This window comes from Peromyscus leucopus, chromosome 19, assembly GCF_004664715.2.
Source record: "Peromyscus leucopus breed LL Stock chromosome 19, UCI_PerLeu_2.1, whole genome shotgun sequence".
Classification (NCBI taxonomy): domain Eukaryota; kingdom Metazoa; phylum Chordata; class Mammalia; order Rodentia; family Cricetidae; genus Peromyscus; species Peromyscus leucopus.
Window position 1 is genome coordinate 57546261 of NC_051079.1, and position 13861 is coordinate 57560121.

Here is a 13861-nt window from a genome sequence, read left to right on the forward strand (position 1 = left end):
CTTCTGACCCTAGCTTGGGTCAAGTTTACAAAACCCTAACCTCATTGTAAAGCCTTTTGTCTCAACAGAGCACCCAGAGTCCTGGCGCCTTACTGCCCAGAGGAAACACAAGTGTGACCACTAAATACGTCATTATTACTCTTTTTCTTTCCTTCTTCTTCTTTCTTCACTGGAGGAATTATTTAAATTTTAATCCTCAATTTATTTAATGTCAATCCTCATACCCAGAAGTGAGCTTTCTGAGGCTGTCCTTTGTTGAGACTCCCCATCCTCTCATCCCCTGAATCTCCTCAACAGCTCTCCCTCCCAGGGGTCTGTGCATCCCCCTAAGACATCTCAGCTGCCCTGCTCGCCTGGCCTCAGTCTCCCTGAAACCCTAGGATTGCTGGTTTTCTGGGTTTGGGGCTCCTCTTATTCTCAGTTTGGACTTTTTGAAGACCTCCAGAGACCACAGTCTTTGGTGGGGGTCTGAGTTCCCTACCTATTCCTTTGGCATGTAAACCTTTCTTGGGGTGTCTCTCCTCACAAGCTTCCTTTGTCCTGGTAAGGAAGCTGCTCATGCTGAAACCCAGAGAGAACTAAAATCTGATGTTGATGTGCACTAGTAGATTGGCAGCCATTCCTTGAACATGAACTTTAGAAAAGAGGAGATAGCTGAGAGTTCACAGTCTGGTCTGTTCTAATCTCAGGAGCACAAACGTTTCCAGGAAGAGCTGATATCCACTTATTTCTTTCCCAATACTTCTGCCCATGAACGTGGAAAGAAAAACAGATTGACTGTACATTTAACTGCTGTTATTTCCCACTGCCAAGGTTTGTGTTTCTGCTGGGGACTGGGTCCTTTAAAGGAACATATTACAGAAACAGGGCCTCTTGTTTCCTCCTCTATATGACAAGCAGTCTGGCCTCTTGAGCTTCTAGCAATTTGTCAGTCTCAGCCTCCCACATTGCTGTGGAAATACTGGGATTATACATGCTTACTACCACACCCAGCTCTACATGGGTCCTGGGAATCCAAACTCAGGTCATTATGTTTATAGGGCAAGCACTGTAGCCATGGGGCTGTTTCCCTTCCCAGAAGCAGCTTTTTACCTGAATGCATATCTCATTCAAGTTCATATGCAAGCTGATCACAGGACTATTCTTTTTTGTGTTTCTTGTGTGGTACATTGATTCCTGGGACCTTAACCACACAAGGCGCAACGTCAGGAGAGGAGGGCTGGTATAGCAAAAATTCCTTCACTCCCTCCTCCTTTCTGTTCTTTTCTCAGTTGCCAGGGTCTTCAGACAGAGATTTCCATCCTCCAGGAACAGATCTGTCATCTGCAGTTCGTGATTCACTCCCAACACCAGAGCCTGCGCAACATCATTCAGGAGGTCAGAGTAACAAGTGAATCTCTCAGGTAGATGCCAGGTTTCCAGGACAAAGACCAAACCTGGCCAGTGTGGCAGGCTGAGTCCTGAGACTCGCCTTCCCATTGACATATCCCTTAAGTTTCTCAGGGAACCTGGCTCCGAGGCTTTTCTTGCCTATAATGTCAACACCTATCGTCAGGTTCTAGACCAAGAGAGTTTGAGAAACTATGCTTAACTGCTCTTTAGATATTTTAGTGATTTTTGTCCAAGCACAAATGTTCTGAGTCAGATGTTATTCACTGTTTTATGGAAGACTTGGTGCATTAGGAGATTCAAACCTTTCTTAAGTATTGAGGTTTGGGTTGTACGTAATTTTATTTATTTTTTTCAGTATTGCAGATGGACCATGCCACCTTCCATGTGCTAGCTAAATGCTCTAACACTGAGCTATAGCAACAGCCCTATTTTATACATTGTATTTGCGATAGGGTTTTGCTTAATTGACCAAGGTAGTCTGGCCTTGTTTCAAAAATCTTCTTGCCTCAGCTTCCTGGGTAGCTAGGATTCTAGATACAGCCAGACTTGACTGTTAGACCTTCATATCCTCATAAGCAGTGACTCTAGGGGGTGTTTGAATGCAGGAAATCGCCTGCACTTTGTTCCTCAGCCAGTTCTGCAGGATGAGGTACATGTACACGGTACACACTGTAGCCTTCCCCCACCTAGGCACCTGTTGGCTTTTCTGTAGGTAGGCTCTCCTAGAGATGAAAATGGAGGGTGGCACCATTTGGTCCTTAACTCCCTGGGTGGCAATTTGGCTTGTGATCTTAAGTGGCCTGCTGGCTCTGATCATGCTTTGGGATTGTGTTTTTTTATCATCTGACCACAAAAAGCTGTATAATTCTTGATTTATATAGCTATTCCCCATGGTCTGACAGGATTTCCCATTTGTTCTTCCTCATTCTTAGATGGAAGGATTAAAAAATACTTTAAAGGAACAAGATAAAAAAATTGAAAATTTGAAAGAAAAGGTCTACATCCTTGAATCTCAGGTAAGAAGAGAACCTGTGTTGTATGTTTCAGTGTCGGTACATGCCGGGGTATGTGTGTGCCTGCAGGTAAGTGATGTACTTCCACGTGTGTATACGCTTGTGCATGCTTGTGTGCCTGTGTGACTTTGATTGTGTCTCTGTGTGATTGCATTTGACTATGTCCGAGTGTCTGTATACAAGCACATGTACCCTGGTGTGTATGCATGTATCTGTAGTGTACATGTATCTACTATGCATGAGAAATTATAACCTACTTTCAATAGTTATTAAATTGTGGCCATTTATTATTGAACAAACTTTTTATTATTGGCTTTACAAACTAAAGAAACGTTAAAGGTTCACCCACATTTTCTCTGGATGCTCACTGTATTGGTAAAACAGGTGATGATCTTGGACTGGAGGCTTGGTTAAGGCTGCCCTTGTGCAAATTTTCTCTAGCCAGATGATGAGGATTCTTGACTCCTTGTTCCCACACATTTTTCTGGCCTGTGACGTCCTTTTCTTTCTACTTTTCTTCATCCATATCATGCTGGCTTCTCAGCTTTGCCTCCGGGCTTAATTGCATCTCAAAGTCTGCTGAAATCATCATGCCTTTCAGTGTTTTGAAAACTCAGTGTAAAATGAGAGGCTTTTCTGGAGTTGGTTGTAAAAATGGTGTGAGTTGGTTTTCCTTCCCAATAGAAGATTCTCCGTGACTGTAAAATCAAGAGCTTCCCATGTGGCAGTTGTAGAAAGAACTGACTTTTAAAAAACTTCAAGTAATTTTACAGTTGTATTAAATTCTACTTTTGTTAGTTTTAACTTAACAATTCATTATGGACAATGATTTTTAAATTAAATGTTGTTGTAAATATTTAAAAAGTCAAAACAAACAAACAAACAAACAACAACAACAACAACAAAAAAAACAGAGACAACGTATTTTAATTTCCTGTGATAAGATGTTCCAATCCACTCCTTTTCTCTACTGTAAACCCCTTCCTGGCTTTTCTTGGTAGATCCCATCTGCCTCACAGGAAGTATGGGAAAGATTTTTGTTATTCAATGAGTTCATTTTAATTTTTCCTAGATTCTGTGCAATGATTTAGTTGTCTCTGAGGTCCAGTAGTAGACCTGGGAAAGTGTGTCTCTTTCCATGTCATTTGCCTTTATATTCCAGTTTCAGCCAGGATTGTTGACACCCCAGTGAGTGGGGACATAATCAGACCTGTGCTGCCCCTCAGGGAAACATGTCAGTTGGCTACAGACTCTTCACAATGATGTGACAATACCCTTTTAGTGTGTTCCTAGATTTTTCTGAGTATAGCTGATCCCCAGGGAGTGCTTTTTGTTTTCATTTGTAGACAAGGCTTGGAATTATCTAGTAAGTGTCTTTATGGTCTCCAATTTATTTTCTTCAGTAGATAAATGCTTTCCTTGTCAGTAGGGTAATCATTTCCTTGGAGCTTTAAAAGCCCGAGCCTTATTAATCAACTGACCTTGAACTTACTACACAGCCAAGAATGACCTTGGATTTCTGATGCTCCTTCTGCCACCTCCTCCGGAGTGTTGAGATTTTAGGCCTGTCGAAGATTTATAATCTGCTTGAGGTGGAAATCAAGGCTTCGTGCGTGCCAGACACTCTGCCAGCTCAGCTACATTAGCTTAATTCATTTATTCAACAAGACATTTTTGTGTATTTGTGTGCAACAATTGGGTCAGGCTTTGCTCGGCTTCATCTAGTTTACATTTCAATTGAGGACTTAGGGAATAAACAAATAATCTTCAGAAGTACTAAGTGCTGCAAGGGATGAGAGGACAGCCTGAGGAGTGAGAGAGAGAGGATCAGGTCAGAGAGGGCATCTCAGAGTGGGGGATGTTTGATGAGGTGTCTAAACATAGTGAGCAATGGGCTACGGTGAGCCATTTCCAAGCTTATGCCTAGTGCATTCTTCCTTACAAAGCTCCTAACATGGATGAAACATACCAGAGTGTACCAGCTAGGAAATAAACTATAAACCTGCTGCTGACTATGAAACTGATGCTATGATTGCATTGGCTGAGCCTCTCTCTCTCTCTCTCTCTCTCTCTCTCTCTCTCTCTCTCTCTCTCTCACACACACACACACACACACACACACACACACACACACACACACACACAGAGTCCCCTTCTAAGTAAGTAACCCTTCTAAACACACTGACTTTATAAGCTGTGTAGACAGTATCATCTTTTTTTTTTTTTTTGAGCTGAGGACCGAACCCAGGGCCATGCGCTTGCCTAGCAAGCGCTCTACCACTGAGTTAAATTCCCAACCCCAACCCCAACAGTATCCTCTTATCAGCTATACTAGAGACAATTCTTATCTTCTTTAGTCATCCTAAGCACCTCACTCTCTTTACTCATCCAAGTTACTCCAGGGGAAAGTTTTCATTTATTTATTTGCTTATTATATCTTAAAAGCAATGAAAGGAAATTTAGAGAAGGTAAGAAATCTGTTTAAAGTTGCCCGGGGTCTTGGTTACTGTTCTCCTGTGAAGAGACACCATGCCCAGCTTTAAAGAAAGCATCTAACTGGGGGTCTTGTTTACAGGGTGACTCCATGCTCATCATAGGGGTGAGGAATGTGGTGTCAGGCAGGAAGGCTCGCATGGTGCATAGTAGCTGAGAGCTTACATCCTGATCTGTGGGCAGAAGGCAGAGAGTGAGATTGGGCCACGCATGGGCTTTTGAAACCTCAAAGTCCACCCTCAGTGACACACCTCTTCCCAAAAGGCCACACCTTCTATCCTTCCTAAATAGTCCACCAACTGGGAACCAAACATTCAAATGTAGCCTATAGGGACCATTCACATTCCAACCACCACACTCAGCCAATGGCGGTGTGACACTGAGTTGCCAACTGCTTTGGTGTATGAAGTACTGAACATGGGGACTTTCCTCAGTCACAATCTTGGCCTAAGGTATGAGCCTACACTCATTGTGTGCATACGTTAGATTTGTCTCATAATAGGAAGACATTGTTTTATTATTAGTTTCTCATATCGGAAATATATCTTCTGGATGAGATGTATATGCTTAACTCTTGAGATTACAGTGAAATAGTGTCTAGTGATGCTGGCCATATTTTCCTTCTTAAAGCTCTCCTCATAGTTTGAATGAATGCTGGAGACAGTGATTCACTCTTAGTCTACTACTTCTAAAAGTTGACCAACACATAAAGGACCTGCTGAGTTTTATCATATTCATCAGCAGGCATATGGGTACTGATTCCAGGTGACCTTGGGGATGAAGACTTTATAGAGCCCACAAGTTCCCAGGTGATGTTGATGACCCCAGGCTTACATGGTAGGAACCACAGCCATAATTTTCCCTGTTTTACTTAAAATGCATATTTACTTTAAAAATGTATGTTTATTTTCTACACATTGTAAGAGAAGTTTTCAATGTTTTCTTTGGCTTCTTCATATGCTCCTGCTATTGGTTGAGTGTTGTATATGTGACAGGTAGTGGATTACTGGGGTGGGGGGGCGGTAATAAGACTCAATGGTTAGTTCAGTCGACCGTTGATTTTTTTCTAGTTACACTTTTACCATACTTGAACTCCTTTTAGACACCCCTAAGTGTCTGTATCTCTTGCAATCACTGGTTATTCACTTTCAAAATAAGGAGGCTGAGCTAAATCTTGTGGTCACGCAGAAAAATAATACCTTGCCAGGAAAAGAAAAAGGGCCGTGGAGTCAAACAGCCTGCCCACATACCAGAGCTGGATATGAAGGCTGCATGCACTACCTATTGTTTACCCAAAGCAGCTACTTTGCCAATTTGAGTTTATTTAGTTTTATTCTGTTAATAAATAATATGCATATTAATTATATATAATCTGTTCTCTATTATGCAGAATCTTTTAATACCTAATTCTCATGTTGTCTAGAGCTGAGTCAGTCAAATGAAGAAAAGTAATAGATATAAAATGCCTGATAAAAGTCTTATATGCTGGTATTCATTAATTTTCTTACTGATAGATTTCTTTTTGATAGATTTCTATCAAAAATCTAATGTCTGTTTCTCAAAACTTTACATTTTGGTGTTGGATTTCTCCAAATCAGTGGCATTTCTGAACCAATATGTACCATCTCAGAAATTCTTTAAACTTAATCATATGATTTGAAAAGAACAGCCTCTGCTATCATTATTTCACCTAGCTCTGTGTAAGTCCCAGACACTTTAAAATCCTTTGGACCTTTCATACAGGCACATCATATGTTCTGTTTAAATCCACTCTCCCTCCTTCCCTTCTAACTCTTTCAATACCCCTCCCACTTTTCTCTACCAACTTCCTGTGCTCTTTTTTAAACCCACTGAGGCCACTTAGTGCTATTAGTATGAGCATGGCTGTAGGATCAGTCATGGGAGCATAAACAAGATATAACGGGGTCACATCCCTAAAGAAAACTGTCAGCATCCCTCTCCCATCAGTCACTAGTAGTCAATAGCTCCTCAGCTGGAGGTAGGACTTCATGGGCCCCTCCATGGATTTGAATCCATGTTGGTATTTTGATTGGCTTGATCTTATGAAGGTATTATGCATACAGTCAGAGCCACTGTGAGTTTATATGTACAATGTCCTTGTCGTGTCTAGAAAACATATCAGTCGTCCACTGCCTCTGGCTCTTAGAATTTTTCTTCATCCCTTTCTGTGATTATCTCTGAGCCATGAGGGAAAGAGGTATGAGTTAGATGCCCCATTTAGGGCTGAGCACTCCACAGTCTCTTATTGTCTGCACTTTGACTAGGTATGAGTCTGTTAATCACTATCTATTGCAAAAACAAGCTTCTTTGATGATGATGGAGAGATGTACTAATCTATGGATGTAATGTCAAATAGGGAGAAGTTTAATACTATGCTCATTTAGCAGAGTAATAGTAGGACATTTTCCTTTGGGACCTATGACCTAGTGATCCATGGGTTCTTGCCCCAGTTAACAGTATTAGGCATGAGTTTCGTCTTGTGGAGTGGACTTTAAATCCATTCAGAAGCTGGCTGGTTGCTCCTGTAACATTTATGCCACTATTACACCAATGAGCATATCTTATCAAGACAGTTGTTATTATAGCCTCCAAGGTTCATAACTAAGGAAAACTCTTGACTTGCTTTCTTCCTCAGTGGAGTACAGAACACCTTCCAGCACATGAAAAGTAAGCAGTAGGAATGAAGCTTCCAGGTCATCATTTCTAGGATTCTCCATGTTCTATAACTTGGGTATATGGTGTCTTCAGGAATAGGATCTTACCACCAAGTTCTGGAGAGTTACCAGGAGCAATACCAATGGCTGCAATTTTTTGGAGGGGGAGGTCTGCGGTATACTAGTGACCAACAGCTGGAAAAGATGTAACCCATACCTGGCAATGGATTTTTTTGTTTGGTAGTATATGACATCTTAGAAAGGAATTATCTCCCTGGGTAGGGCTCAATTCTGTAGATGTGTATGATTAGAAAAATCTTGAGTTTAATGACATCTGACCTGTCATTGCAGCCAAGTGGCAACTCAACATGGGTGGTGATCTTTCACTTTTTAAAGTTCCATGTTCCAGATATGTGAAACGATTATACCGGAACCTTTCAGTCTCGCTAGGAGTAAGTTTGCTGCAGTCATTATCTTAGAATATAGACAATAGATAGTCAAATCCACCCTGAAAGCTGGATAGCATAGCAGAACATTATCTTTTCATGATGAAAATGCTAAGTAGACTATTATAACAACTAGTTGTCTATAAGACTTAACACCTGTGATGGAGACTGTCTGAATGAGTAATTTTTATACCTTTATGTCATTTCAAACCTGGAAAGAAAGTGCTTCTGTGGGGTATCTGCTATAAAGATGACAAAATTAGACATGACAGAAGCTAAGTAAGCCAAATGACAGTACACAGATGGTGACTGACACTACTGGAAATCATACCTGGTAACATCTTCTCTTACCTACTGTCAGGTGTTGTATTGTCTCCTAGAGTTATGTAATTATATAATAATACCTATCAAATAGATTGAAGATGTGATCATATGATTTTTTGTTTATTATAATACTTATATAATAGAGGTAAGACTGATATCTTTATCAGGAGTATAGATATGAAGAATATCAACTTTCAAGGAGAAACTTGAAGATGAAGACACCATGAACTATTAAGGAGAGACTGAACCTATTTTCACAGAGTTTATAATCAAGTGGTTGCATCAAAAAGATAATTATGTAATCAGCATCATGTGTATCTCTAAGATTATTTTCATTTGCCCATGTAAAGAAATCTCTGTAAACTCAAATAGTTGGGAAAGATGAATTGCAGAGTATATTTTAGCCCCTTGATGCATTGTGTACTTTTCAGGGTGGATTTAATATTGTCTTCCTTGATTCTAATAAAATAAGCACAGCAAACTTACTCAGTTGGTGTGAGGCAGACGGGGAGTAGAGATGAGGCATTGAAGATGTAGGCAATATGCAGGTTTGCTGTCTGACCTCTCTGCCTTTTGCTTTCCACTTTTAGAATAAGGAACTGAAAACCAAGGTGGCACGTTGGACTGACACTCCTAAGACATCACTATCTAAGGCTGTTTCTACAGGGTAAGACCTTGTTCCCCTCAGCCCCATCTTCCACCTTAAATTGTGTCTTGAGAGACATCCTCAGAAGTGTGTCTCCTAAGTTACTCTAAATCCATCAGGTTTGTGATGAAGATTAACCACCACACCACCTACTGCCCAAACACTGATCAGAATTGTTCATTTTATCCACTACTGCCTACTTGAAATTGGATATATTAGCACTTACTAAGTAAGTGCATACGTTGTATATCTTTCCCACCTCTTTGCCTTAAACCAAGGCCAACCTTAACTTTAGCACGTTTTTCAAATAGTGTACATACTTTTCCTGCATTCTCCTTCTTCCTCAGCTGCTCTGTTCTTTGTGCCATTAATGGATGTTCTAATCACGAGTTGTTAGTACTTACTAAAATTTTCTTGTCACTCCTCAATCAAATAGATTGTAAATATTCCCAGAAAACCACCAAGTCCTCCTATTTCTTTTTCTTTTTTTTTTATACTCCTAAGAACATGTAACTTCAGCAACAACCAGCTCCAAATGGATGATTTCAAGCAGGGGTGATGACCCAAGAAAGCAATCAAAATGATACTTAAAACCAGACACATTTCTTTGTGTATGATATTTATTGTTGTTGGCTGATTCAGAATTTGAATCTGGGCTCGAACCTCATTTCCATAAGCTTTAGGAAATGATCACTTAAGAGAAAGCATAGCCTGTAATTACACGAATCGTTTAAAAAGTGATTAAAAACTTCCTGTTCTAGCTGCTTTTGAATTCCACTGTCTGCTCCCTGCAGGGAAGAATCTCATTTTCTTAGACTCTTGGGCACAAGGCCTGAGGTGGAAAAATCAGGCTCACTATGATTAACATCAGTCTAGAAATTCAGACAGATTCATCTCTCTCTTTAAAACTCCTGGCGACAATGATTCAGTTTGCTAATGATGTACATAATTAGAGAGTGGAGATGAAACTACTCTGAATCAAGTCCTCTCAGATCTCCAGGTGCTAAATTCTCAAACTTGCTGGTCACTAGCAGTGCAACTTCTCCAAAGAAAGGAAGCCCTAGAGGCACTCTTGCTGAGGACAATTTCAAGAGTCATGTCATATTGCCTGTCTGAGTTAAGTTTTTGTTGTCTAGTATTGAGCCATTAACCAGAAACTTTTGACATGCCTGGACAAATTTTGAGTTATCAGAAAATAACTTAACATTTCCTTATCTTTCTGCTACAGTGACCACTAGTAACAATGTTTTGTGGTTAGGTTGCTTGGTTGGGTTGCTTGGCAACTCAACAGTCCCCTGATCTTTTCCCAAACAAAGTTTCCTGGTCTGCTTACTATAAAACCCACCTGAGAAAATAAAATTTTGCAGCTTGATAAGAATACTGTCTTGCTGTCAATTCTTTGTGTCTCTTGTCCCTTCATTCGCCATTCCGCCTTCTAGGGTCTCTGCTGAAGATCCTGCTGGCAGGAAAACTGGCGCCCAATGTGGGGCTCTGGGATGTGGAGCAGTAATGAATGTCATCACAGACCAAGGCAGGCCTGCCTAAGAGTTGGACCATCGTGGAAGACAGCTCCACAAGCGAAGGTCCGGTCAGTGATCGCCACGGAAATGCCCGGCCGTGAGTCAGATCTGAAGATGGCTCCACAAGCAAAGGTCCCGGCAGTGATCACCACAGAAACGCCTGGCCGTAAGTCAGATCTGAAGACGGCTCCACGAGGGAAGGTCCGGTCAGTGATCGCCACTTAAACACCTGGCTGTGAGTCAGATCCGGAGAAGTTTTAACGTAACAACGCAAGGTAAGTTTACCATGGGACAAGCATTTATTAAACAGGATTTGTTTATTTCCGGACTGAAACAGTCTCTCAAGACACGAGGAATTAGGGTTAAAAAGAAAGACTTAAAAAATTTTTCTTGACTGTATTGGAGATGTCTGTCCTTGGTTTCCCCAAGAAAGAATCATAGATGAAAAACGCTGGAGACAGGTTGGTGACTGTTTAAATGATTTTTACCAGACCTTTGGTCCTAAAAAGGTCCCTGTCTGTAGTGGGTAGCCATTCCAGCTTGGATCTGGAAGTTCCAACCCCCATTGAGACTCTGGCAACTGTCACACCTATGAGGCAGGGCGAGGGGAGGCACCTGGAGACCCGAGAGTTGGATGGACCAGCGCTCTCTCTGTGCGCTCTCTCTGTGCCAGGATGCTGAACGGTGAAGGTTGACTGAGCAGAGCTCCGGAGAACACCGCTGGATTGCGATATACCTTCCCCAGACCCTGCGACCTACCTATTACTTAATTTGTGAGTTATGCCATCTAGAAAAGTTGTGGTTCCAATTCAATTATAAGCCTAGCTGGCTTTGGAGATGGAATTGGCTCACTCCTTCTCTAAACCCAAGCATATTGCTAAAAGAAAAGTTTGAGAGATTCTTCAGTCCCATATTAGAAGAGCCCTCTGGTGTAAGACAGAAGGAAACCAATAAAAAGGGACCATTGTCTTCTAAATTCTAATTCTCTCCATGCTTACTCTTGATTTCTCAGAATCCTTTCTTACATGCTATGTCCTCTTTAAATCCAAACCTCCCATTTTTGATAACAAGTAAGTTTTTCCAATAGCAGTCTCAGAAGTCTCCAGAAGGAAGATGGGGCCCCAACAACAACAACTCTACCCAATCCAGAATGATGCCATGGTAATCATCATCATACTACACTTCTTGCCAGAATTTCAGACAATCTTACCCATTACTCTAAAACTTGCTGTAGAACCTACAGTTAGTCTAACTGAGATTTAACTATCTGAGCTTTCTCACATACCCAACAGAGATAACATCACCCCCTAAACGGCAGGAAGCAATTCTAAGAAAACGACGCCCCTTCTCCCTTAGGTTTCATAATTCTCAGGGTTATGGATGATGGTTATAGGGTTGGGGTGGAAGAAAATATTAGACTCAGTATTGTAAAAAAAAAAGGGGGGGGAGAAGAAATGGAACGGATAGGTATAAGATATGATGGTAAATCATTGTATATACTAGTAAACAAATTTAGTAAAATAGCAATGTTAGATAATTTGCACTGTAATTTGTACTGTTATAGATTCTTATATGTTGGTACAAATGTAAACTATTTTTATACTCCTGTTTAAGATAATTTGTATATTGATACAAATACAGAACTATATTTGTTATAATGTACATATATTTCTACTCTTATTTGAAACATTTTTATATTGATACAAATGTAAATTTATATCTGTCATACTTTATATATGTTCAACTTCTGTTTAGGATATTCAGTATATTGATATATATTTAAGATTATTGTCATATTGCATATTGCACTATATATTCCTACCTCTGTTATAAATATCTTGTGTATTGTCACAATTTTGAAGTCATCATTCTTTACCATACATTTGCTTATAGACTGTTTACCTTGTTTACGTGAAGCCTTAGTCCTTAGGTTATTTCGGTAGATAAGACTTACAGATTTACAGTTGCCTATGCCTGTCATCTCTATAGTTACGTTAGTTAGGTTATCCAGATTTAGAGATACATAGGTCAGATGGACAGGTAATCTTCAAACACTTCATAGACCTAGAGAATATGGCATTTAAATAACTTAGAATTCTGTTGACGTGAGACACAATTGCTCCTGGCTGCACCAATTGATCCCGAGAGAATGTTGGGCTTCTAAGACATTTCCATTTGGAAGTTTGTCTTTTGGGCACAAAATGGCCTACTGGGCAAAGAACTGCCCTTGCCTTGATGGTTGACAGTACAAATGCAATGCTGTCCTTTCTGGACAAGCAGGACACAAGGAAAGCGACCACTGTACTCTGCCAAGACAGGGTAAGATGGTCTTTCAGAAATCCTGATTCTGAAAATGGTCTGTCAGATACTCTAGGCCTGTAGCCAATTTGAATGCACCAACAATGCTGAGAAACATTAGGTGACTGTCCAGACTGCCAGCTGCCTTGGTCTACTCTTGCAAGATTCCCGAAAGTTGCTTGCATCCATCTACCATTTCTCAGGTACCATTATGTTCCTTCTCAGGTCTTTGATGGGACTGAAGACTAGCAGTTATAGTTACAACTTATATAATATATATAGATAGAACATATTAAGTATTAGATTCAGGTTCTTTAGGATAGGACACCTCTGAATGATCTTTATAACATGCCATTTACCTATGCTCTATACTTCTCTGGATTTTAGTATGTGTTTCTTGCTTGATATTGTTTGCATTGGTTGTAGTTACATCTTATCTAGGTCATTATCCCTCATTATTTCTGGACAATATTTGATAACCATTCCTTTGTATATAGTCTTGTATTAGTTTAGAACTTCTTATTTAGACAAAAGAGGGAGATGTAGTGGTAGTCATTCCAGCTTGGATCTGAAGTTCCAACCCATTGAGACTCTGGCAACTGTCACGCCTACGAGGCGGGCGAGGGAGGTGCCTGGAGACCCAGAGCAGGATGGGCAGCGCTCTCTCTGTGCGCTCTCTCTGTGCCAGGATGCTGAATGGTGAAGGTGGACTGTGCAGAGCTCCAGAGAACACTGCTGGACTGCGATACACCTTCCCCAGACCCTGCGACTTACTTTTCACTTAATTTGTGAGTTATGCCATTAAATAAATATCCTTTTAACTACGTGGAGTGGCCAAAATAATTACTCCAATACCTGTCCAAACCTTTTCATACTGGAATTTAATTAATGATGTCTTAAAAACTTATAATCATTCCCCTGCTGTTCAAAAAATTAATTAAGGAGGGAGAAAAAGCCTTAAAAGAGTCCTTCTGTCCACCCACTGTCTGTCATTCTGTTAGTATTAATATTCCTGAACCACCCATGTCTAAAATTGTTCGGGCTGCCCCGTCAC

At 40.6% G+C, this 13861-nt stretch overlaps 1 protein-coding gene across 1 annotated transcript in view; it reads left to right on the forward strand.

The window, feature by feature from the left end:
• Nucleotides 1–13861, forward strand: part of Ccdc68 (coiled-coil domain containing 68) — a 57042-nt gene that overhangs the window by 30302 nt on the left and 12879 nt on the right. Inside the window, exons 8-10 of the mRNA XM_028864701.2 lie at nucleotides 1272–1377; nucleotides 2325–2408; nucleotides 8934–9010. Coding sequence (XP_028720534.1) covers nucleotides 1272–1377; nucleotides 2325–2408; nucleotides 8934–9010 — 267 coding nt within the window. The remainder of the gene's footprint in view (nucleotides 1–1271; nucleotides 1378–2324; nucleotides 2409–8933; nucleotides 9011–13861) is intronic.